General features: G+C 40.8%; 1 protein-coding gene across 5 annotated transcripts in view; it reads left to right on the plus strand.

Annotated features, from left to right (window-relative positions):
• The window catches only part of syt7a (synaptotagmin VIIa), a 325,957-nt gene that overhangs the window by 232,006 nt on the left and 66,535 nt on the right, over window positions 1–27,416 (plus strand). The window contains exons 1-3 of one of the 5 annotated variants that reach the window (XM_034176361.1): window positions 10,333–10,444; window positions 16,359–16,775; window positions 24,036–24,164. The exons of 1 other annotated variant lie outside the window; for it this stretch is intronic. In XM_034176361.1, coding sequence (XP_034032252.1) covers window positions 10,356–10,444; window positions 16,359–16,775; window positions 24,036–24,164 — 635 coding nt within the window. In that variant the 5' untranslated portion in view covers window positions 10,333–10,355. Of the gene's footprint in view, window positions 1–10,332; window positions 10,445–15,383; window positions 16,776–24,035; window positions 24,165–27,416 lie in introns of those variants that run through there. 3 more of the 5 variants (XM_034176359.1, XM_034176363.1, XM_034176360.1) reach the window with 3 other exon arrangements.

Below are 27,416 nucleotides of genomic sequence, written 5' to 3' on the forward strand. Positions count from 1 at the left end.
GCAGAAGTAATAACATTAGTTTAGAGGAATGGCTCAGCAAGAGTTTTGATAGCTTTAAGTCATATGTAGATAACTTTTTATAAATGTGAAGTGCATACCATAACCCTTTTGAGTCAAACGAACAGCAGAACAAGAAGAAGGATAAACAGACTGCGATTATTACAGTAATAATCTTTTTTATGTTTTTGTGATAAATTCTCACATCGTTAAATGGATCTCAGTTAAATTCTTCGCCACCTTGTCAGTGTGTAAACGCCCTTTAGGCAGCTTACTAAATGTTTAATGTGAAATAAAAGCTACACTTTTATCCAGTTATATTGCAGCTTTGCTATAAAATTAAAGAATTACTGGGAAATAACATTTTTCTTTGCTTTTGTCTGCTGCAGTGTTGCAACAGTGGATCTAGTATGTATCCACATGTTGTTTTGTTTACTCCAGATGCGCTTTCTAATGTGCATGGAGAATGGGGTACAGGGGGTTGTCTTGAAACAGGAAAAACAATAAAATGGGATAATTTGAAAAAGAAGGATTAATTTGGACTAGTTTTAATAGTATACAAATAATGAATGCTGATGAGTTCAATGGTGAAAGATGGAACGTACCATTTTTCACCTCATGAAATATTTGTACCATTGAAAGGATGAAAAAAGCATTCGTTATTTGTTTTATATTGCACCAAAAATAGATCCTTGTCATTTGATGTGTTATTAATTTCTATACAACAGAAAAGGGACTTACATTTTGGTGTTCGTCATTGGTGCTTTGACTTCAAGAGTCCAACACGAACTTTAAATTGGAGTCCAAAGTTGTTCTCAGTCAACTTGCAAAAAAGAATTCTGACAATGTAGTCTGTGATGCCGTTTCGTGTACAGGCTTCCATCTGCGTTCCTCACTCTAGCGAAAAAATCGCGCCAGAAATTTGTCCATCTTTTCATCCTAACTTCATCCTTCATCCTTATGGCGTGGTGGATTTATTTTTTTGTGTTACAATTATTAGCAGCTTCAGTTAGCTCCTTCAAATCATTGTCTGCCACCAAAACAAACTCTGCCATGTTTAGCTAAATAATGTGAGCATGCGCGGTGATCGGGGCGTGCAATAGCACATTTCATATAGCACCAACATTGCACACTAAAAAGAACTATTGTAAATGAAACACAATGGCGAACAGTATGAATAGTGCATGTCACGTGACATACAAGCCACCAATCAAATGACAAGGATCCACTTAATATGTGATCAGCAACTCTGCTCCCCCCACCCCCCACCCCGAGGTGCCCGTTTTATATAATGCAGGGCTTTTATACAATGCACATCTGTTCCTGCATGTTTTTTCAACGCTCCACTCAGAGCTAATTAACTCTGTCATGAGTTGCTGGGAAACACCAGAAGAGCAGGTAGACATGCAAATATGTAGGGCAGGTGGCCTCCAGGAACAAATTTGGGCAGATCTGATATAATGCTTATCCTGAAGACAAAAGCTTTTTATGTGGTGGCACTGGTCATTGAAAAAAAAAAAGCCTGTGTCACTTCTTCAAACTGTTGTAGGCACAGTGCGTGTTTATTGCTGTATAATGTGATTTCCATCAGCATTAGCAATAACAGCAATAACAACCTCTTATGAGCACACCGTGAGCCACAAATGGTTACACATAATGTGTTTGGGGAATGTGATTGTGGGAAATGTCATGCACACACAGCATCCCTAACACAGCCCCGTTAGCTTAGCGGGTTACTCCGGCCATTACTCGTCACCTCTTAATGAACACAGAGGTGCACAATCAGATGCCCCCCATTCCTTACAGCCCTGCCACTCCAACTAACTCCTGACTGCTGACCTCTCACCTCTCTCCCATGGGGTGTAACCATGGAGACGGACAACCCTTGTAGACCCCGTCTTCAAAAAGACACGCGTCTGCTTTAACCTGCCTTCTCTGTGGTCTGTGTATCTCCCTGTCCTTTCCTTATCCGCGATACTAAAACTACCGCTTGCTGTTGAGGAGGGTTGACCGTTACACCAGGTTGCAGTGTGATGCCAGTGTCCACCTGTGGTTTACATCCATCCGTGGCTTCTCTCTCTGATCCCCATCAAATCTCTGATGTGTAGTAAGCTAAAATTGTAGCACTTGAACTGCATCTTCTCTCTGTCACATTGGAAGATAACGTACTATTACTGTTTTTTCTGGGCACTCATTTAAAAAAAGAAGAAAAATGTGCTCGTAAGTTCGTACCAGAGGGCTGCAAGTGCAGACATCCCGTCTGATAAAGCTTCTAATAACTGGTCATCGTTAACAGACCTAGCTGTTGACGAATTTGTGTTAAATTGCCCAGAGAAAGGACGCAGTACTGTGCTTTGAATGTGGTGGATATCTGGATTACTGTCTAAAAACTCTGCCTGAAGATGACGGCTGGCTGCTGATCTCTGGAAACCGCCTTTAGACTCTGGCAGGGCTTCTGTCTCAAGAAATTCATTTTCTGACACCCTCAAGCTTGTCATTTATTGTCTATAAAGCCATTTTTCCAATATATCCTGCGCTCACATCCTTTTTCTTCTCACTTTGACTTCTGTAATGGTGAAATGGATTTTATATGTGTTTTATACACACACACACACACATATATATATATATATATATATATATATATATATATATATATATATATATATATATATATATATATATATATATATATATATATATATATATATATATACCTAAAATTCATATTAGAGAGTGGCACGTCCCCAAATAGACATGAAGTCAAATCAGGTTTAACACTTAAACAAAGAAGATTTCTTGGCTATGAAACTGTCAGAGTGCAACTCTGGCTTCCACTGCACTGCAAAGTGTATCTGATGATTAGAATTATTACGTCCTCCAAGGACGCAATAATATCATTGTCCTTTATTTATGTGTCTGTCTGTCTGTTCGCAGGATTACATCAAAACTACTGCACAGATTTTGACAGATAGATATTAGGCCGAAGGCTCCATTAAATTTTGGAGGTGATCCGGATTCTGGATCAGGATTTCAATTTGTGTGCTTCACTTTGTCGGATTTTGAGGATTAGGAAAATTACTTAACGGATTGGAGTTGATCTGGATCCGGATCCAGATTCTAGATTAGGATTTCACTTTGTAGACTTTTAAGGATTACGCCAAAACTACTACACGGATACGACATCACGATATAAAACCAAGATCACAGAGACACTGTTTTGTTTCAGCTTGTGAATTAAATATCAGATTGCAACATCTTGATCAGTCGGACCATGTTAGATCAGTATGAAATTATTGCATTGTGTTGTGGAATCCAAACCAGGTAAAGTCCAGGTCACGATGTAAATCACATATCTTTTATTTTGAGTACTTGTCAACCCTTGGTGGAGTTCACAAATCTCCGATTGCTCTTGTTAATAATTAATGAGGGGGCACTTTAACATCATTTAACTGCAACGCCGCTAACAAAATTAAATGACTCAACTTACCTACATGATCGCATTTCTTTAGTGGAAAATTCAGTCTTTTTTGTTGCCTTTATGCAATCCTTTACGTGCCCACTGTCTGTGGCAGACATTCATTTGATGTCTTATGTCCACTCAGCCAGCTTTACGGGCACAGTGTTGCCAACTCCTCAGTATGAAAAGTAGCTATTGGCTGTCCTAAAAGTCACCAGAAGTCGCTAAATGACGTCATCATGTAATTTGCTAATTATTTGAATGATATGACGTCATCACAGACGCTGTAGGAAAAAATGTTGTGGGACAGATTATTGAATACATTATTAGCTTTTTAATATTGTTTGGTAAATTACATATTCATAAATGTAGAGTATTGAAATGGAATTCACACGGACTTCTGCCGGAATTTGAACAATATATAAGCAGTATTAAGCTTATAGACTTTCCCAAATGCCCTAAAACTGTCACGCTCTATAGTAAGGAATTTTTTGAAGACAATTAATGTTAAAGAATGCCTTTTCTTTTGTTATTGTAGAATTTTTTTTCTATCTCTTTGTGGCCTCGTCTTTTGTTAGTTTGCTGTTTGTTTTACTGTTAATGTATTTGCTGGAAAAAAATGTTGTGATAGACCAAAAAAGTGAGTAAAAACAGTTTAACAATATTGAACTACAAATAAACCTGATTGTTGGTTTGTTTGTTTGTTTATTTTGTCATTAAAATTGGCGTAATCCTGCATACGGAACATTTTCAGTGCTTTAAATCCCACACAATGAAGTAAGACCTTCGCACTTTTCCAGGCTGGCAAGGACAAGTCAAACTGGCTGAATGGAGGAACCCCATGTGACATTACAGAAATCAATATTCCTGTAGGACTACAAATTCTGAGCTTTTCAAGCACCAGATGAAATCATGCTAAATTCCCCATGTTTTATTGCTTAGTATCTCAAAAATAAAACACAGTACACCAATATTTCCCTTTAACATTAAACGTCAACCACATTAAAATGTGAAAGGTAGATAAAAACTGGTTTGGCACTACATAACACGTTTAATAGTAATTACTTTATTTGAGAAAGAATTTAAAATTTACTATTTTATTTTTAAAATCTGGTCCTTCAGTGTTAAAATCTTTATGAAAAACTTAATGAAACAAAGATTTTTACATTTAACAAAGCCTTGCCTGTGTTTAAATAATGATTGTTAAAATTTAAACACGCCTGGAGTTCATGAGTCCTCTGGCTCAAACAACACAGTCACAGTTTAACCGTGTTTCCATGACTGTTAAGTTGTGTCTTAATGTGAACATAACTTTATCATTAGTTTCATCTGTTAGAAAAGTATTTAACAGGTGTGTTGACTCAGCTCAGCCAAAACAGGAAAAAGACGGAGCTATGATCATTACAGCCTTAGTGCTGCAGTATTGATGTAAGCTGCAGATTTCCTGAAATGATTATTGATTTCCAATTTAATGGATATTTGGCATTACTTTTTGTTATTTTTGTCAACATTACTGCCCACCCCTATAGTATTTTTAATAATAAAAAATAGACCTCTGACTCTAATATGCTCTTAAAGCAACAGCAGACAGACAGCAGGGAAATCATTTCTTGTGTCAGATTCTCTGGAGATCAGCAGCTTTCAGTCTGTGTAATGACGCTGGGTCTCATTTCTCTAACAGCTTACCTGCCCTCTGTGATCAATAACCATATTTTAAGGTATATTGAATTCAAGGTTCAGCAGTATCATTTATCAACCTAGTAATAATAATCTTAGAAAAAATGGGCATAGTGAACTGAAATGCTTCATTCTCAAATGTATGCATCAACTTCAGTGAATTATCATCTCTTATCTTACACATTATTTTCACCATCTGATATATTTGAGATGAAAAGCTGTCAAACATTCTGTGGCTATATTTCTTATGACTTGGTCAAAAACAAGCTTGAAATGTGACTGCAGTAAAATCCTGTAAGTGCTTGTGGTGATTTACAGCACCTTTTTAATTTATATGTCCTTGCATTTCATAAAGACTTTCACCTTGTGAATGGGCTTCATGAAGGAGGTGATGGCTCGTGATGTGACTGTTGCTTCACAAAATGCTATCCTGTAGTGATGATTGATGACTTATCCACATGAATTGTCAGGTCAGATGGGCAAAATTCAGCTTTCAAAGGGACTTGGAAGCGTAGTGCCCCGTTCTCCTCTGAGGTGACACTCCTCTGCCTGTCATGTGTGCCTCACATTTTGCACCTCCTGGAGCATGAGCACCATGCATAATAATGAAATGTAGTCATGTCACCAGAGGGCACTACTGTGCTTTTATTTTTGATCACCATTACTTTCAAAGTAGATGTGACATTTTAAACCTAAAAGCAGCTTTAAAAGGAGAGTGTTGTCGCAGTCCTATGAAACCTCAAACCCCGTTGTACAAATGTTGTACAACCCCAATTCCAGTGAATTTGGGACGTTGTGTAAAATGTAAATAAAACAGAATACAGTGATTTGCAAATCCTCTTCAACCTATATTCAGTTGAATACACCACAAAGACAAGATATTTAATGTTCAAACTGATAAACTTTATTGTTTTTGTGCAAATATTTGCTCATTTTGAAATGGATGCCTGCAACACGTTTCAAAAAAGCTGGGACAGTGGTATGTTTACCACTGTGTTACATCACCTTTCCTTCTAACAACACTCAATAAGCATTTGGGAACTGAGGACACTAATTGTTGAAGCTTTGTAGGTGGAATTCTTTCCCATTCTTGCTTGATATACAACTTCAGTTGTTAGTTGACAGGTCTGGACTGCAGGCAGGCCAGTCTAGTACCCACACTCTTTTACTACGAAGCCATGCTGTTGTAACACGTGCAGAATGTGGCTTGGCATTGTCTTGCTGAAATAAGCAGGGATGTACCTGAAAAAGGCGTTGCTTGGTTGGTAGCATGTGTTGCTCCTAAACCTGGATGTACCTTTCAGCATTGATGGTACCATCACAGATGCTGGCTTTTGAACTTTGCACTGGTAACAATCTGGATGGTCTTTTTCCTCTTTTGTCCGGCGGACACAACGTCCATGATTTCCAAAAACAATGTGAAATATGGACTCATCAGACCACAGCACACTTTTCGACTTTGCGTGTGTCTATTTCAAATGAGCTTGGGCCCAGAGAAGGCGTTTCTGGATGTTGTTGATGTATGGCTTTCGCTTTGCATGGTAGAGTTTTAACTTGCACTAGTAGATGTAGCGACGAACTGTGTTAACTGACAATGGTTTTCTGAAGTGTTCCTGAGCCCACGCGGTAAGATCCTTTACACAATGATGTCTGTTTTTAATGCAGTGCCGCCTGAGAGATCAAAGGTCACGGGCATTCAGTGTTGGTTTTCGGCCTTGCTGCTTATGTGTACAAAGTTCTCCAGATTCTCTGAATCTTCTGATTATATTATGGACTGTAGATGATGGAATCCCTAAATTCCTTGCAATTGAATGTTGAGAAACATTGTTCTTAAACTGTTGGACTATTTTTTCACACAGTTGTTCACAAAGTGGTGATCCTCGCCCCATCTTTGCTTGTGACTGGCTGAGCCTTTTGGGGATGCTCCTTTTATACTCAATCTTGACTCTAACCTGCTTCCAATTATATGTTCTTTGAGCATTCATCAACTTTCCCAGTCTTTTGTTGCCCCATTCCAGCTTTTTTGAAATACGTTGCAGGCATCCATTTCAAAATGAGCAAATATTTGCACAAAAACAAAAAAGTCTATCAGTTTGAATATTAAATATCTTGTCTTTGTGGTGTATTCAATTGAATAAAGGATGAAGAGAATTTTCAGTTCATTGTATTCTGTTTTTATTTACATTCTACACAACGTCCCAACTTAATTGGAATTGGGGTTGTAATTCAAATTTTCCTTCATACTTCTGTTGATAATCATTGGTCACAGAGTAGAGATTGACTAATTAAAATATTTCAGATTCCATTTTAAATAAATTGTAAACAAACAAACACAAAACCCAGTGGGTAAATATTTTCTGGTTTACCGCAGTCTAGCATTAGGGGTCTCCAATTGGTTCAGAATGCTGCAGCCAGGCTTTTGACACGAAGCAGAAAGTTCGACCACATTACACCCATTTTGGTATCCCTTCACTGGCTTCCTGTCCCAGTGAGATCAGATTTTAAGGTTCTGCTACTAATCTATAAAATTATTCATGGACTGGCACCTCCCTGCGTAGCTGACTTAATTAAACCTTACGTACCGGCCTGGGCTTTACGTTCTCAGTGTGCAGGACTACTTTGTGTCCCTAAGGTGAATAAGAAGTCTACGGGTCACAGAGCTTTCTCTTATCATGCCCCTGTTCTGTGGAATGATTTCCCTGTGTCAATAAAACAGTCAGATTGTGTGGAGATTTTCAAGTCCAGACTTAAGACGCACTTATTTTCCCTTTCATATGGCTAGCATACTGGTACAGTTTTGTGTTACGCTTTTTGCTCTTTTAATTAATTTATTAGTAATTGGAGCGGGCTGCGGCCTCAACTTTACCTAAATTCTGGGGTCTTTTAGTGAAGTTTAGGGCTAGTGGCCGGCGATCACCTTAGTATTTCTCTGTTTTTCTTGTTGTTTAATGCTGGCAAATTATACAGTATTTTTTGTCTTTCTGATGACTGATTCTGTTTTTTCTCTCTGTTTAAGGTGCAGGTCCATCCAGAGATGGGAGTTGTATTCGTGTTGGCGATCCTCCTGTCCTGTGCGCCAATAACATTTCTTGTATATTCGTCCGTGAATTGTTCTGTGAATTGTTCTGTAATTTATGTTTGCAGCATGGCCCAAGCAGAGGGTCACCCCTTTGAGTCTGGTCTGCTTGAGGTTTCTTCCTCAGAGGGAGTTTTTCCTTACCACTGTTCCTCTGGGGGTTGGTAAGGTTAGACCTTACCTGTGTGAAGTGCTTTGAGGCAACTCTGTTGTGATTTGGCACTATATAAATTAAAATAAATTGAAATTGAAATTAAATCCACTATAATTGAGCCAATATTCCCCAAAATAAAAATACTTAAAATATATACTTTAAATTTTAAATTAATGAAATACATAAACTCTCCCAAGAAACAATAGGTAACTTTTTTGTAGGTTTTTTTAGTTATAGTATTTATGAAATATGACTTGATACATAAAATATACTTTGTTATGACCACAGACAATAACTCTGGTTATAATTTCAGTCTTTCCTTTGAGCAGTTATTTGGAAAAATCTCAAGTCAATCATCCGGGCATTTAACCTCGAGCGGCGGTTTTTCTCTGTGAAAACATTGCAGAGCTCCATACAAATACATGTAATTTGATCACTTTTCAAAGGGGTCAGACTCATCAATAAAGTCAATTTAATGTACAATGGTTCATTTCAGATCAGCCTGGTGTATAAATCTCACTGTTGGAGGCAATGAGAGCTGTTATCTGGCTGTTAGAAGCAAATTAGAGACATTAAAAAACCGGCTGATTTCAATCGAACAGCCATACAGCCCGAGCGTGTTTTCACCGGGAAAAACCACCCCTCGAAGTTAACTGCCTGCATACCGACCTTGAGAATAATGTGAAACATGTTCCAAGGTCCTTCTAAATTATATATATTTAATTTAGTTCCATTTCATAATTGGTAAATACTGTCACTGTATTGCAGCACTCTTTTTTTTTTTTATTTTAGCTAAAACTTACAGTATTTATGTGGTCTAAATGACTTGGTGCTACCTTGGTGTTAAGTGCGTTAGCAAGTATTGAATCCCTCCATTGTGAGCAACAGAATTTATAATGTGCCTAAAATACATACATACATGTTAAAATAAATACATGCTTAGCATATATGCATAGCTATTAGCATCAAAACTAGCATAATGGGCTAACGTTAGCATAAGATGACTGAGAGCTTACATTTTGATCAGTGGGACTTATAATGCACTTAAAAATTGTATTTAGTTTCAGTTTTGCTATGAAAATTCTTACTGCACATCTTTAGGTAATTTTACAGATTTTCAGGAAAAAAGACAATCTAACCATGAGTGTTTTATGAGTTTTTGCTGGACTAACTAACTAACTAACTAATAGATTTGGGCCGTAGAGAATTATGATATAGATTTGACAGCTGTAATTGTGCTTCTACAAAGTCAAATCTCACTTCAGGTGAAATCCCAAAAGCGTCATTACTCCTTCATGAGGCTCTCCAGTACAAATAATTTGTCTGCTGTATTGCTTCAGATTTCCACCACTAAACTGATTGTTATAGTCGTACAATGGGAATCCAAATGACCAAAAGAATGAGAGAAGAAGAGCTAAATGACCAGCTTCCACGTGCTGTTACTGCTCGTGAACGCTGGCGGCTACACGTCACTCCTCCAGGCTTGAAGGAGTGACTTCTTTCTGGTTTTCCACCCTCCACAGGCTCCCTGTAGATTCTTCTCCTCTTCCTCACTGCTGTCCCTCCCATTCCTGCCTTTCTTCACACTGGACTGACCTTTTCATCTGCCTGCCTGTCACTTGTCCTGGAAATTTAGGCCTGCCCCCTCACACACACACACACACACACACACACACACACACACACACACACACACACACACACACACACACACACACACACACACACACACACCACTAATCTGCTTCACCTCCTTAGCCAAACTCAATCTGTTTTCCTGTGTGCATGTGTGTCTGTCCTCCTCACACTCTGTGGTCTTTTTTTCTCCTCTGCCTGCTGTTGTTTTTTCCTCCCTCTCTGTTCCCTCTCTCTCCACTGTGGTATCGACATGCCCTGCCTCGCTGTCTCACAGTGGGGCAGTGTTGGGGGGGCAGAAGGGGGCAGCAACAGGGCGTGGGGATGATGGGGGGGTTCCTTATCCCAGTGACAGCATGAAGAGCGTGGTGACCAGGGGAGTGAAGGTGGGGAAGTGGCAGACTGTCCACGGCCACTTGCACTCCGGAGGACTCAGACCCAACAAGTGAGTTCAGAACCAAACAGGTGGGAAGGAGCATGATGGGGCAAAAAAAAAAAAGAAAGAAAGAAAAGAAAAGAAATGCAATTGCTATGTACATTTTTTTTTCTATTTATTTATTTTTGAAGTTGTGATTTCAAAAGCAACTATGATACCTCAATACATCACTGACCTCATACAAATTTACTCTCCGGCGCGTGCTCTGAGGTCTGAGGGCCATTTCCACCTTGTGGTACCCAAGACGAGACCTAAAACCAGGGGGGACAGGGTTTTCTCTGTGGCTGGCCCCAGACTTTGGAACGCTCTGCCCCTCCATGTCCGAACAGCCCCCACAGTGGAGTGTTTTAAGTCTCGTCTGAAGACCCACTTTTATTCTCTGGTTTTTAACACTGAGTGAGTTGTGTGGTCCTCTGTTTTATTGGTTTTGTTTTTATTTTGGTAGATTTTATTGGTTTTATCTTTTGTATGCTGTATGTATGTATGTATGTATTTATTTTGCACATTTTAGTTATTTTTATTGTTAATTTTCTTATTTTTAATTTATTTCTTGACTTTTGGGGTTTTATCTATCGTGATTCTATTGTATGTGCAGCACTTTGGAACGTCTTTGTTGTTGTTGCTATATAAATAAAGTGGATTGGATTGGATTGGATGATTGCAGTACTGTGCAAAGACACTACACAGTAAATTTTGCTGACTAAAATATACTCTGCCAAGATGACATTTGGTCTCAGTCCAAATAGAATTAAATATACTCTATCGCAGGGTAAAATCAACTCTATCATGCTGTGAATGACTCTTACTGGAGTTGAAAGATGTGATTTGACACGACGGACATGACTGTTTGGACTGGGACCAAATGTTATCCTGGCAGAGTATATTTTACTCTGCAGAATTTACTGTGTAGGCCTGGACAACTCCTCGTTTTTGCAGAAAGCAAAGACAAAAATAAGGATCATTTTCTACACAGCAGTGTTTGTTTAATTTGCACAGTGATGAAGTTAGCGCTGTTCCTGTGTTTATGGAATCTGCGTTGTACACTCAAACTCACAATCACAGAGGTCAAAATCCAAGGGGTGTAGCATCTTTCACAAGAGCGTCTTTTGGTGTTAAGGAGGGAGGTTTACTCACAGGACATCACCTGCTGGCTACTGTTTGACTCTCCCGCCCCCAAATGATACTTCCATCCAGGTCACAGCACCAGTGGAACCTGGATTGTGTTTGTTTCTCACGAGTCAAAAACCCGCAACCTCTGGTACGAGAAGCATCTCACTGGTATGCCTTTTTGGCATCAGCCAGAGAGGTTTACTCACTGCATAGCAACTTCTGACCACTGTTACACTCATGTGATTATCACCAGTTCAAAGTCAAAATTACTCTTTTGATAGGGTTAAGATACTGGGCCCTATTTTACAGAGCATATCTCATTTCAGTTAGTGCTATCTTTAAAAAAATGATATACCACATTATGAATCATTTCTTCTAAGTCTTTAATTTGTGGGGGCCGATATAGTCGATATAAAGGTAAAATAAGCCAGAGTGTGTCAGAAAATGCACAACATATTAATAGCCATTTTATCCATGATTATAAATTGATACAATAATTATAATTGATTATAATCATTTTGTAATGTCTGGAGCCAACTTTTATGCCGTGTTCACACCGGGCGCGATCAGACGCTACAAATTCGCGGGGGTCGCGTGGCGACGGACGCACCACCATCGCCCAGTGTGTCGCTCTGCTTTTGCTGCAAAAATTCGCCCCGGTGTGTCATCAAATAGGAGGAGCTTCCATTCCGCTTGCCGGCTCCGGTTGTCAGTCAAGTTAACATGACGGACCTTGATCACATGGAGCGAGTTGTTGTGGAAAGCTGACAAATGTCATGAGACGTTCCCAATTCAGGGAGTATCATTATTTGCTGCAGGAGCTGCGTCTGGATGACGGCTGCTTTCAGTGGTCCTTCCGCCTCTGTGGGACCCAGTTTGAGGACCTCCTGTCCCGTTCACGCGCGCACATGTAAGCAATTAAAAAAAAAGAAACTCTGCTGCCTGCTGTGGGGCTGCAGCTCGCTCTTCCCCCAAAAGCTCTGTCATAATTGTGTTTAGAAACCAGTCACCATTTGTTCTATTATACATCTGTGTAGTTAAATAATAAAATATTCTCCACAGACGATTCGCTCGCGTGCACGTAAAAAAGAAAAAAGAAAGAAACTCCGCTCCCCCTGCAGCCCCACAGCAGGTGTGGGGCTGCTGCTTGCTTCAAAAACTCTGTCATAATTGTGTTTAGAAACCAGTCACCATTTGCTTTATTATACATCTGTGTAGTTAATAAGTAAAATAATCTCCACTGACGATTCGCTCGCGCACGTAAGAAAGAAAAGAAGAAACTCCGCTGCTTGCTGCTCCTCGCTCTTTCCCAAAAAACTCTGTCATAATTGTGTTTAGAAACCAGTCACCATTTGTTTTATTATACATCTGTGTAGTTAATAAGTAAAATAATCTCCACTGAGGATTCGCTCGCGTGTGCATGTAAAAGAAAAAGAAAAAGAAACTCCACTCCCGCTGCTGCGGTGCTGCTGCTCGCTCCAAAAACTCTGTCATAATTGTGAAATAAAGGACAAAAGAGACATGTCCTGCTCACAGGCTGCTACCAGATACAGGACATCTTCAGTCAAACGACTGCGACGTGATGTGACGCAATATCGTGCCAATCGCTCAAAATTGCTTCACTTGCATCGCTTCATTCACGTCCATCGCGTCGCGCTGCGTGACTTGGTGCCAAAATGCGTCATTCCATAGGGATTACATGGCAACCTGTCGCTGCTGTCGCTCACGTCGCGCCCGGTGTGAACGCGGCATTAGTTTTCCGAAGGTCATTGTGCTGCACCTGCGGCCAGCGCATCAATTTGGGTTAGTTTATGTATTCAGACCACCCCCATCAAATTCTTCTCATGCTGTGTTACCTGTATTTTCTCCACTCTTTCCGTGAGGTGTGTACACAAAACACTTCCACTTCTCCCTCAAAAGTTTTATCCATAGGAAAACTTTCCAGTTTATAAACACCATGACTGGTTATGATGGACCCTCCCAAAACACACCTGTTCACCACTTTGATGTATTCACCATCAAGGTCGACAAAAATCACTGATTTCGAGCTGCAAAAGCTCGAGCTGGTTTTCCCATTCCTTTCAATGAGGGGTGGAAGTTGGGGGTCTGAGGGGAGCCGTCCTTCACTTGATGTCACAGAAGCAAACATTTCTCACAGGCTCACATTTCCGAGCATTTATCAGCGGCAGATGAAATCAAGCTAATTTCCCCATGTTTATGACTCAATTTCTCAGGGCATATGGCACCAAAATAAAATGCAAAACAGCACCATTTTTATAATTCTTTGTTTATTTAGAATAGTCAGCTCATTTGACATTTCATTTACCGGAGATATGAACTTCAATGGCAGGTAGAAAAATGACCTGCAAAGTAGGCGGAAAACCATTTGCCACATGCCTATTGCTATTTAAGAGGCAAGAACGCAAAACCAGGCATTGGGCACAAAGGAGTTTTGTTGTGAACCTGCTTATGTAAGTTGTGTCTGAGTGTTAAATTTGCACAACCACACCTCATTTTTAGACCGACATGCACTTTTGAGTACAAGCTGTATGGTGTATTAGACAACCCTGGCACTAGATATAAAAAGACAACAGTGTCCATTAAAAACTAGCAGTGTCACCTGCACTAGGCTGGGTCTCAGGTTGGGCCCCTAAACTCTGGAATAGTGTTAATTTTCCAATACTTGCAGTTACTTTATAATATAAAACAGTATGTTTTCAACACTATTGTGATACTTTTACACTGTTGAGACAGTGTGATTTTTTTTTAACCATTGTTTATAGGAACACAGACAAAGGCCTCAGGTTGGGTTTAAGTCCACAACATATAGTCTGAAGTGGCTACTACAGCCTAGCAAAAAACAAACAAACAAACAAAAAAAAGGCAAACACCAGAGTACTTAAGACTTTTTGCACAGTACTGTTGCTAAGTGATTCAATATTGATGAGTCAGATAGAATACACGAGGTGTGAAGGTGAGCGTGTGGGCAGGGTGTGACATCTGAGAGGCTAAAAAGTTGTGACTTGTGTTAAAACCAACTGGCTCAAACTCTCATTTGCCACAGTCAGCTCAGGTGCACACCACAACATACTGTATGATCCTGCCGGAGAATGTGATTTATTTATGGGAGAAACTGCTCTGCTTGCAAGTACTTACAAAAACATAGTACAAAAATAGCCCATTCTGACATACTGATACACTTGGTGTGTGTTTGTGGGGGGATGGGGGGAGGGGAGCGTCACGTACTGCGTTTCCATGACTGCATGCACTCCACATGCATGCACTCCACAGCCATGATGCATAAGTGTGATATCCAGCGTGTTGTCAATGAGGTGGTTAATTTTCACTTCTTCCTGATTTTTTTTTTTTTTTTGCACCTTTTTCAGCACCTTGGAGTGTGTGATTTCTTCCTCCACAACACATCTATGCTCATCACTACTTTCTGTCCTCTTCTCATTCTTCTTTTTGCCCCTTGTCTATAATTGGATTCTATTTTCAGGCTGCAATAAGTGTTGTCGATGTCTCTTGTGCTTGTGTCTCACACCCCATCTTCTGTCCCTGCTCTCCTCCCGCGCTTATCGTCCCCATTGCTCTCCATCTTTCTGTTGAAATGTAAAGACGCTCCTCTTGCTCCCTCTGGTTTTGTGTCACATAATTTTGATTCCCACTTTTTTTAATCTCTTTTATTGTGATCGTCGTGCATAATGGACGTCGCGCTAACATTTTTAAGTTAAATTGTGGTACGTAAAGCTTTCTCATGATCCACTTCTCGCAGTCTGAGAGAGAGGCAGATATATTTAGTGAGGAAATGAAATAAAAAATGGCACTGGGAACATTTTGGAGAAAGGCAACTGGGCTAATTAAACAGCATTTATGTTGGGGAGGAGTAGACACGACCACCTGAGCGAGGGAGGAGGCAGGCAGTAGGACTTGGTTGGCTGTTGGAATGTCTCTCGAGGTACAGCATGTGTTTAAAAGAGAAAGAAGAGAGAAACGACAGGCTATCACAGATGGAAAATGCTGACAGATGAGTAGAGGAAATGGGTGTCTCTCAGCAGAGGCTAAAACCTTCACCAGGAAGGCTCCAATGCTACAAAACCGCGACGCAGACACCCAGGCGCGGTCGCGTAGCGCCGACCCGCTCCACGGCCGTACGGACAGTGCACATTCGACTGCTGCCTGCACGGAACGCGGCTTCACGCAAACTGCATGCACAGACTGGACAGACACGCAGGCCACACGTGCATCCGGCGCAGACTCGCGGGGCGATCTCCCAGCCGGCGCTCTGCTGCCCGGCGCAGCAGTACACTGCGCACAGCGACCACTCAGGCTGCACGTTCTACTGCTATTTCTGCTACTGCTGTTACTGCTGCTGCCTCACGTTGCTGTCTTTTTCTCTTCTCCTTCTTCTGTCTCCACCCCCTAATACTCCTCCCTCTGACTCCTCTGATTTGTCTTCAAATGCCATGCGTCCTGCTCCCACCTCACCCCCGCCATCATCAATTTCTTGTTTGGATGATCTTTCCTGCATCTCTACTGATGTCAACGTGACTTCTGCTGTTCATCCCTGCTGCTGCCCTGTGCCGCCTCGACTCATCCCTGGCGACTCTTTCTCACATTCCCGTGTGTCACCTCCACAATCTACTGACCATATCATCTCTCACCATGGCTCCATTTTTGCATCTTCTGTGGCCTCCTCTTCATCTCACTCCTCCCTGACCTGTGATTCCTTACGCTCTCTCCATCATCCCATCCTCTGCTGGCCGTGGCCTTCTTCTCGGTCCCTTTCCTCCCTACTCCTCTGTCCTCCCAGCTTTGGGGATCCCGTCTTATCCTATGCATCCACTTTGGAGCACGTTCCCACTGGGCCAGCCCGGCCTCGGACGCTGTTGCGCCAGCAGAGTCTTCAGCAGCCTCTCATCCATCCGTCAGCCCCTGTTCTTAGCCAGCCTCCCACCACATCCCAGAGCCTGGGACAGTTGCACACTGCACCTTGCCAACCTGGGGGAGGCGGGGTTGCTGGGAGAGGCGAGGGAGGTGGCACTAATGCTGAGGGTGGGGGGACAAGTACACGAGGTGGCCCAAGGGCTGTACGTGGCGGCCCAGCGGGAGCAGGTGCCTCTCGCTACAGGGGAAGAGGAGCAGGAGGGCGTTCACGTGCCAGTCCTGGCAGTTGGGATTACATGATGGACCAGATCCGAAATCGAGGCCTGGATGTCAAGTCTTTCCTGTGAGTCTGCACCCTCTCTTTGTTTCATTTTAAACCTCCGTTTTTATCTCTGTTAGCACAGTTCATGTATTTGCTTGAAGTACATATTTCTCAGCTCTTTCTGTGTTAGAATTAAGTAACTGAACGTATCGGTGCTTGATAACTGTGATAACTGTTTTGCCTTTATCTTTGTGAATTCCTGTTTTTGCTCCTATACATTTGCACTTCTTTCATTTTAAATCTGATATCAGGGAAGGATGTTAGAATGTTGTTTCAATTTTGTTTACTTTTCAGTATAATGTGTTTGTGTGTTTTTGCTCTTCTGCGTTTCTTCATGCTTGATTTTATAGTTGTCTATATGCATATTATTTGAGTATGTTTGTGTTTGCTGTGTATGGGCTTAATTCTGGACTGCAGCATTGAAAATTTCACAGTACACTGTAGTACAGCCGTTTAGAATCAACACAATTAACCAGATTCATCTGACGACTCTGATGTTTCCAGGCCATCAAAACACAGGTTATTGTGGAGTTATGCAAACAGAAAAACAGAATGTCTTAGAAGATAGCAGATGTTAAAAGAAAAGTAAAATAGGTGTCCATTACAGTGATAATAGATCAATCCCAACCTTACTATGGATGGATATGTGTTGTCATTCAAATATTTTTGAACTTCCATTTTTTTCTATTATCAATAGTTGATTAAAAACTTAAAATTATTTGACATGTATCTGGATACATGGGTCAGTATATAATTCAAGCATGATACTTTTTGTTATGGAATGTTTTGATTTGGTGCAATAGGATATAATCTGATACAATTCTCTGTTTAATATAGACATTCACTTTGGTGAATTAGAATAAACCAAAAGTAATGTTGCTTACTTTATAATACATATTTCATCAAAGACCAGGACCACCTTCAGGTTTTTACTACTGTGCTGCAGCATGTTGGTATTGCCTCTGCTAGTCATTTGTTCACCACTGGGGGCAGCACCACACACACCAGCAGAAAGGACTGCATAGCAGAAGCCCAGTAGAAGAAGAAGCCAGCTGAATTTAACCTATTAGAATATCAATTTCTGTGTGCTGAAGTTCATTTGCATGTTTTGCCATTTGAACTTCTCAATTTTCTTTAGTTTGTTACAATTGAAATTTGTTGTGTAGCAGAGACAAGGCAGCGGTGCATCTGCCAGAAGTGACGTAGACATGCAGTAGTGCATGAGTGAAAACTGGCATCTAACAAGCACTTTAACGCAACATTCTCATGATGTCCTTTGAATGATTTTGAGAGATTGAAGATGCAGAAGTAGCAGCATAACAGCTTCATTCAACCAGTTCTTAATATTAAAACAGGACCATCGACTGGTTCATTGTGGCTGATTTATCCAGGGGTATGCAAATTGATGTAATCATATTGTTTACATTAAATCCAATTTCCAGTTCACATTAGTGACTTGGTACCAGAGGTGGGACTTGAGTCATTCTCAAGTCATGAATCGGCAAGTCTCAAGTCAAGTCTCAAGCAAGCTTGCAGACAATTGGTGGTCATTATGGTAAATGGTAAATGGGTTGCATTTATATAGCGCTTTTCCATCTGCATCAGACGCTCAAAGCTCTTTACAGTAATGCCTCACACTGACCCCGATGTCAGGGTGCTGCCATACAAGGCGCTCACTACACACCCGGAGCAACTAGGGCCCCTAGTGATTTTCTGGTCAGGCTGGGATTTGAACCAAGGATCCTCTGGTTTCAAGCCAAACAGTTTAACCAATATTATAACTTGAGGCTCGAATTGGGACTTGACTTGAAACTTGTGACTTGCTGATTCATGACTTGAGAGTGACTTGCTGTTGACTTCGTCCCACCTCTGCTTGGTACACCCCGATTGTGCAGTTGGCCTAGTGGGCAACCCACATACCATGTACCTGTCTTAGGTCAGTAAAAATGACCAATAATATACAAACAAAAATTGAAATCTGCTAAATATACTTATCAGAGAGGAAGGTGTGGAGTTCTGACCCCCCCCCCCCCCCCAAATGCAGGTATTACAGAAACTGAAAGTTTTTGAGTACAGTTACGAATTCTAGTTGCAAAGTGAAAGTTGCCAAACAAAGATGATGAAGTTGTAAAATTGTGATATTTGTAATATTGGGATGCTTGAAAGTTCTTGCTAATATCTGTAAGAATCAAGACTGTACATAAGTTATCAACTCAAAGCTGTTTAATTCGATAGGATTTGGATCACATCTCATTTAACCATAGCATTATCAATCACAGAAATAGTGACAACAACTGACTTTGTTGATTATGTTTTATTCCGAAAAGGTTACTTCATACTCCTATTAAACTGAAACAGAGTGCTTAATGTGTTAATTCATCATGTGCAATTAAAGTTTTCATCATTTATTTAATACGAAGGCCCAGTGCTGTCCGGGTGTTTCTAATTTAAAACCAAATGATATTGCTTACATGAAAAATGGGAAGGAAGTTGTAATACATTGTGGACTATTTCTGTCCCGGCCTGTGATAAATGGTTCAATGTTTACGCTGTATGCTCCGTTAAACAGTAACATCTGTTTGGATGGCATTCAGCCTGTCTCCTGCAAATGTCTTTACGAGACAGTGCTCGTGCTTGTTGGTAGTACTCATGAGACAGCATTCTGAAAAGTCACAATATATTCGATGTTCATGTCGTCACCGCCCGCCCTTTAGAAGATGCTACGTACGAGACAAACCAGCGGGCCTAATCTATATAACATTACATCTCTCTTTTTTGGGGGGGCTCCTGCATCATTGCTAATTGTAAATCTGCTGACTGCACTGCTATAGTCTGTTGACATGTGTGCCAGCATGTGTACATCACGCTGGCCGTATGCCACGTGCATCTGTATAGTGAAGCAGCTGCATGTAGATTTTTATTAACCCTGAAACATTGATCTTCTGTCGCAGCACCATTACATTTACAACATATCGTTGCTCTGGGGCAGAAGACGACAGCGCCAGAGGGGAGGGGAAGAGTGGGGGTGGAGGGGTGGTGTTGAAGAAGAGATGAAAAAAAGGCACTTCCACGGCCTGATGGTGTTAAGTACGTTTAATGTTCGTTGTCAGTCTATATGTTGCTGCATTAGCACATCATTTGTAATGCATGTAAAAGCACTTGGGTGTGATGACGTGTGGCTCAAACTTTACCACTGCAGCACGTGCAACCAATGTGCAACTGTGCATGTTAGCCATTAATGTGATTATGAATCTTATTTTGAGGTTGTCGTTTTATTTTCTTCTCTGTAGCGCCACTACCTCAGGTGATTGATGATTGGGCGGCTGGCTAATACACATTACCCATTGTTTGAGATGGTTCATTTCAATCTTGGACACATTTTCTATTTGGGTGAATAATTGCTCACTAAAAGTGCTGATGGCGTTGACAGAGAAATAGTTATAGAAAGAATAGAAATAGTTTTTGGAGTACTGCTAAATGGATCTCTTGGGAAAATGGTCTTCAGGTTTTTGGCTTAAGATCGATAATTTATCCTGGTGTCATTAATGTCACTTCTCTATCCTGCATCTGCCTTCTTAATGCTGAGTGCATTGATTAAAGTGTTTTACCATTATTCTTAGGTGTAAATATGAATACTTAGCAGATTGAAGGAGAAAATGGATCCAATAACCATAATAGTTACAGTAACATTAAGTGCACTATACCATTATGTCTTACACAGCTATAATGAAGATTAATAGTGTGGGTTTATGGTGATAACAATAACTACAGCGGCACGCAATTAGACTGCATAGATCCATAAAACTTCAAACCATTCTGGTTTATAATGCTGAAGTTGAAGGTGCACGCTTGGAGTGCTAACCAATATTACCAACCGACAAATGAGAGGTTTTAAACTTGGGTCAAATGTTGCAAGTGAAATGTGATCCAAGTCTCACATTTCCACAAACATTCAGCAAATTCAGCTCTACCTTTTGAATTATTCTGTGCACTGTGAGACAGACGGTGAGGTCATAGATTCACCACCTCTGTCAGTTGGTGGAGGTAATTTGTTTTTGTAATGAGGTGGTTTTGGTTCAAAATGTATTGGTTTCTATTCCAGAGCAAGGTTGGTTTTTAGTTCTACACCGCTGTGTGTAGGTGTCCCAGCTGGAGAAGGCCAAGGAGATGCCAAAACTTCATCTGGTTGCAGCAGATAGATGGTTACTTTTGAGAGGTGGAGATTGACCAGTTGTCTGCCTGGGCAGCTGCCATCCAGTAGTCAAAGTGCTTCCATGGTGTGGTGGCTGCAGCAACGTGAGACACGAATGCAAGCGTCCAGACTTGACCCAATGGAGCTGCTGCTGCATATCTGTGTAGCGCATGGCAGATAAAATAAATGCTTTTTTATGTATCTCCACCAGCTCTGAACAGAGTGTCGTCTCTGCTGCATGTAAAATAAGAAAAGAAAAAAAGAAGCTGATTGGTTGAAGTTACTGTAGCAGACCAGTGATGAACTTGAAGAAGAAGTAGTGAGACATACAGTGGCAGTCACAGTCCCGCTAATCTGCTAACCGCTAAACTAACTTTTTTTATTAGCGGATTAGCTTTTCAGCTAATTTTGAAAATATTCAGCAGACCAATTAGCATCAGCTAAATTTAGTTCCACTAACCTTCGGTTCGCTGACATTTTTTGCTCGCATAGTGAGTAAAACTTAATGGTCATACAACGCAAAGCACTTTTCACTCATGGTTTCACTTATAAACAACTCATGACAGTTTATCAACATTAACGGTAACCGTCAGTTTTACAAAGTGAAAATATTACACATGTCTTTTAAAGTAATGCACTAATTCTGAAGGTTTGAGCTTTAACAGACACCTGTGACAAAAGGCATTATGGGATATTCAGATGAGTCTCTTTCAATCACTCCCCCCCCCCCCCCCTTCAAAACCACATAGACCACTGCCATCTACTTGATGGGAGTGTGAATAGCGACCAACGTTGGTTGTGAATTACACTTCACAAACGGAATTTTCAGTTTTGCAAATGCCTTTTGTTTTAAAAATGAAAAAATTACATATTTACAAATACACATTTATTTGTAAAAACCAACACACACACGTTACAGTAACTTGTGTGTTGATGTATACAAATAAATAAACCAACCAACCAGTGAAGGAGACTCATTTTTCCCATAATGCCTTTTGGCATGTGAGTCTGTTAAAGCTCAAACCTTCAGAATTAGTGTATTACTTTAAAAGATATGTGCGATAGTTTCACTTTGTAAAAATGACAGAGTTACCGTTACTGTTGATAAACTGTCTGGAATTAATTGTTTATAATTGAAACCATGAGTGAAAAGTGCTTTGTGCTTCATGTCTCCTGCCCACTGTCTGTGTTGTAATATGTGGAAAGTAAATGACACTTTTTTGGCAGTGGGAAGTGGGAAGTGGGCATAAAGACAAGCTCTGGCTCATTGGTCGTTTGGGGCTTGTGATCGCCTTTGATTTTACTCAGAAGCCTCGGCGGTGCTTAAACTCAAAACTGGCTTATCAGTAGTGTACCGAGTCAGTACTAAAAGTTAGCGGTTAGCTGTAACGTCCGCTAAACTTTTTTTGCGGTCTATTGGTTTAGCGTTATATAAGTTAACTTTTCAGTTAGCGGATTAGCGGTTATCAAAGCTAACGTTTTGGTTAACTGTTCAAACCCCTGGACAAATATAGACATTATTATCAGTTGATGCTGTGGTATGAAGTGGATGAGAGTCTTCAATTCCCATGGGATAGGTTGCCAGTTTATCAAAGGTCACTTCCCCAGCCAAGGCTGGGACCATGTACAGCAAGGTGGACTGGGACAATGGAGATAAAGTGTTTTGTCCAAGCACACAGATAGGTAAAGTTACCAGACATTGGACTTTGGTCTACCTGCTGGTAGCCCCACTTCTTATCCCGCTGGGCTTCCTGCTTTCCAGGGCTACAGAACTATAACAAAATAACAGAACAAATGGAGGCACTTACATTTTACATCAACTATCAAGAAACCCAGATATATTTCAGCACACAAGCAGGCTATGCTAAGCTAGGCTAATGTAAAAACATCGCTTCTACTTGGGTCTTTTCATACTCCCTACACTAACATTTAGGTTATTTTCTGGTACCACTGTAGAGGTGAAATGTAAAGGACCGTAAAGGACCTGTAATGGTGAATGACTATGCAGCTCTCTTTGACCTTCAGTTGAGGTGGTACAGAAGTAAAAACCGGCCTTCAGGAAATTTTCACAAGGTTTTCGTTAGATTGGTTCATTAGCATTTCTCTTTCTCAAGAAAAAAAAAATAATGGCTCCAGGCTTTAATACCAGTATGCCTCAAAATTGAATAGCTTTTTCCTCCCAGATTCATGATGTCAAACTGCTGAACCAACATGATTGAAAACAGCCCATTGGTGGACGTAAGAAATTGAAAAAATTATGGAATTAAATTTTTTCTTTGCACACGTATTGTACAAACACTCTTGTGATGTGGAACTGTTGGTGTGGGTGACAGAAAGGAGGGCGTGAGCAGGATGTAGAGACTTCAGAACCAGGGATCAGGAAGGGGTTTGAAGAGGAGAAATGAGAGGGAAAGGAAATGAGAGCGAGAGTGACACAGAGCATGAGGGAGCAGTGACCCAGAAAACGTTGACACACGAAACACCTCAACGTACTGTGGCACTCAAATAGAAACAATTAGTCCAGATCTGTGTAACGGGGCTTAATTAAATCTCAATGCTCGAGATGGAAGACAGGCGCGGTGGATGGGAGTCCAGAGCGAAAGTGGAAGACGTTAACAGCCGGAAAAATGATTGTGAGTGTGTGCTGTATATAAGCCTGCACACATGCTTCTAAAGATCACATTTATTAGCTGAGACATTTATCATCTGATCTAATAATTAGTTGTATGTGGTGTGATCATTGTTTGTACTTGTTTTTATGTGTTGTCATTATGTTCCTATTAATTTGACATTTAAGTTTAAGGTTCCTCCTTAATGTCCTTCCCTGGACAAAGTGCTCACTGCCAGGGCGTCACGCGGTTTGATCTTCCTCTCTGTCCGTGCACGTATCAAATCTCTTATTTAACTGTACTTGCTGTCACCTTACATGACCTCTCTTTTCTTCTCTCTCCCTGCACCACGCCTTCTTTGTGTTTGGTTTTCTTCTCCTTTTCATCTTCTCTTCATTCCTGCCTTTCTCTCTCTTTGTCGTGTGTGTATATATATATATTATTATTATTTTTTTTTTTTAATTTTTTGGGGGGAGACAGTGAAGGGAAGCTGGTGGTCCTGGCTTTGGCCATCGGTGTGGCTGAGCAAGATGACTTTGCCAATATCCCTGACCTGCAGGAAACAGCGCAGGCAGCACCAGCCAATCAGGACCCTCCTCCTGAAACGAGGTACCAAATAATGTGAGAGTGTGCCTGTTGTGTCAGAGAATGGGGTGCAAATGAAAGGATGTTTGAAGGATATGGGTGTGAGATGATTGCAGGCAGAGTAGTGTTATTTTTCCAGTGATTTCTTTGTGTTGTGCACAGGCCTGAAATAAAAATCACATCTGTCTGTTAGAAATGCACCATACAGTGTCTGTAATGCTGAACCGGGTAGGGCATTAAACGCACAGCGTTGTTGTTAGCTGGAAAGTAGTAATGCACTCATAAATCATAGCGATGAGATGCTCACGCTCACCCACTGGTACTCTACTCATTTGTTGTTTTCACCGGAACATTTTGTCCAATCAAATGAATCATGCCAGTGGTCCTTTTATGTGACCATCATAATTATCTGCTGTATCGCTATGACATTCCCCTCCATCATTTTCATCTCTGTTTATTCGTCCTTTTATTTCCACCCTACAGAGACCCCCCATTGGTAATTGTCGTATTTCCTTTGTATTTCCATGCTTTTAGCTTTTATCACCCCAGTTCTTTTAACTCCTGTATCCTTTTTTCTTCAGCTTTTCTTTCTCCTCTCATGCTCATTAACTTCCTTCAATCACCCTCTGCTGCTCTGAGAGTCCTGTCTCTGTAGCTCCACTGAGGGCCCAGAGAGCCTCCTCATTATTCCACAACATGTTAGTCACTTACACAAACATGCTGCTAAAAATAAACCTTATCCTTGGCAGCCACCTTACACAGCACAAGCCAGAATATTTCTACTGATCTGTAAGGATGTACCACTCTTTGGACCATCTCCCATTGCTGATTTTTGATACCTGACTGTGCATGTTTTTGGTGCAAAAAACAAATCGGATATCCAATCAGGGCCTCAAAACGGGTGTAATCTGTGGTAAAAGTAGTGTTACAGGACACCACGAGGATTAGGGATATTATGCGATAGTCAGGCCCTACTGATCTCTGAGCAGAAGCCTTCTTCTGATCCTCCTATCTAATATGAAACTCTTGAAAGTAGGGATGCACCAGTCCACAATTTTTCATTTCCAATCCGATCCCGATACCAAATTTGGATATCTGCCGATACCAATACTTTTCCGATCCAATACCAAAGCTCTATTTGCTTTAATATTATTATCATTATTGTTGATTTTATATGAGGATTTTCTTAAAAAAGGAGACCTGAAAGTTCAGCTACAATTTGCCAGAAGGTGTATCTAAGATAAAAGCCTAGATTTGATGTTTTGGTGAAAGAATTAAGTACTTCTATTTTTATAGACTTTTATAGCCTTATTGTTATAGACTTAAAGAGAAAAGACAGCGCTCTCTCTCCCTCTTTGTCTCTCTACCTTTCTTTCTTTCTGCCTGTCTCTCTCTGTCTCAGCCTCTCTTTCTCTCTCTCCCTCACTTTCTCTCTCCCTCAGTCTCTCTCTCTCTCTTCTTCCTCTCTCACTGTTTAAGTGCTGTACAAACTTCAAACTTTTGGGAAACACGAAACCTTTCCACTGTAAAATAAATATCATCATTGACACTCACGGGCAGGATTTTATGGAGACTTTTTCCCTTTCAGTGGACAGAATCTCTGTTCAGCTTCTCCTCCTTGGCTGCACGCTGAGCTGGTTTTTTCTAGCCTCGGGACAGTGACGTGGCTAACCTTTTAGCACACATTTTCAGAAACAATTCAGTTAATTTTTCTGAAAATCCGTGCTCGACGAACAAACAATTTGAAACCGAGAGCTGGGCAGAAATTTTCCATAACCCCCATCTAGAACACTGTGGAAGAGAGCTCTCTCAAACAGTCTGGCTTCACAAAACCTCCTCTCCCCTCCTCCTCTTCCTCCCAGTAAACAAGCAGAGAGCAAACAACAGCAGTTGAGAGGATTCACAGTAGCTCTTCTCCAGTATCGGAAAATGTCGCAGGTTGGATCAGTATTTTCCAATACGTGAATTACGTCGGTATAAAACCTGATACCGATCCGGGATTGGATTGGTCCCATCCCTACTTGAAAGGCATGTTATTCTCTGCAGAAGACAGTTTTAAGATGTTAACGGAGACACTTTAGCTTTTTGGAACAGTGTGTGAAAATGCAGAAGGAGTATTATGTGCATGTGCACGTGCGACAGCAGTTGTGTAATGGAAATTGTAGGTACACGGGTGTATTTGGCAATATGTGATTGTATTTGTATGCAAGCAGATTGAAAGTACTGTAGTAGGTAATAAGAAATTTCTTTACTATTGAGACAAATTGGGCCAAATTTCTTTAATTTAGAAATCGGGACAGAAACTGAAGACAAAAGTTGGCAATGAGAGGTAACCCTTACTCACAGCATCCCAATGTAAAAAAGTTTTACCTGTATTTTAAAAACAGACAGCTGGTTTGTATTTCAGTTTAGAACTAACAATTGTAGGGCTTGGTATTGGCAAGAACACATACAGTAAGTCCCATATAGGCTCTGAGGCCCCTGGTGTTGCTGCTTAACCCCAAATTTCTTAGTGTGAATTGTTTGAGAGTCTATGACTTCCCCAGGATGGAATATCAGTGCAACCAATGTTATTTTACCACCTGGATGGGTTGGGACAGTGCGGCTGAAGTGTTGTGTCCAATGACCCAAATAGGTGTCCAAGGATTAAATCCAGGTCTACATATTGGTAGCCCAACTCCTTATCCCAGTGAGTCAACTCCTTATCCCAGTGAGTCACCTGATCTGACATAGGAAAGGACCATGTAAAGCAATATGTAAGATGATACATGGACCATGATATGACTATACTGCGATACATTGTGATAGTCTAATATTTACATCACATTACACTGATATAGCCCCATTCTCACCTTCATAGATATGCCTCTCAGAAGTTTGAGGTCTGTAACCTTAACAAACCAGTATGTGAAGAGCACAGTTGCCTATGAATGTGATCTAGCATGTGGCATGAAGATGACTTTACCATGCATAGTGTGCAAAAACAACCATAGCATACCCAGAGACACTGTAGTACAACTTTAGTATGCTTCCATTAAACCTCCCTTTGATGATATGGGATGTGCATCAAAATTACAGTCTTTGGACAAAAATGAAGAAATTTTTAACATTCTGAAAATTCAGCTCGGGTTGAAACATTAACACGGCACAATGTCAGAATATCCCAGTTTACTGTGGACACGCTCACTGGCCCTGTAAGGTTCTGCAAGATAGAGACAAGGCTTCAAAACGTGAGGTAACCCGGAGGAATATCCATGAAAGTCAGAATGTGACTTT

Source organism: Thalassophryne amazonica, chromosome 8, assembly GCF_902500255.1.
Source record: "Thalassophryne amazonica chromosome 8, fThaAma1.1, whole genome shotgun sequence".
NCBI classification, from domain to species: Eukaryota; Metazoa; Chordata; class Actinopteri; order Batrachoidiformes; family Batrachoididae; genus Thalassophryne; species Thalassophryne amazonica.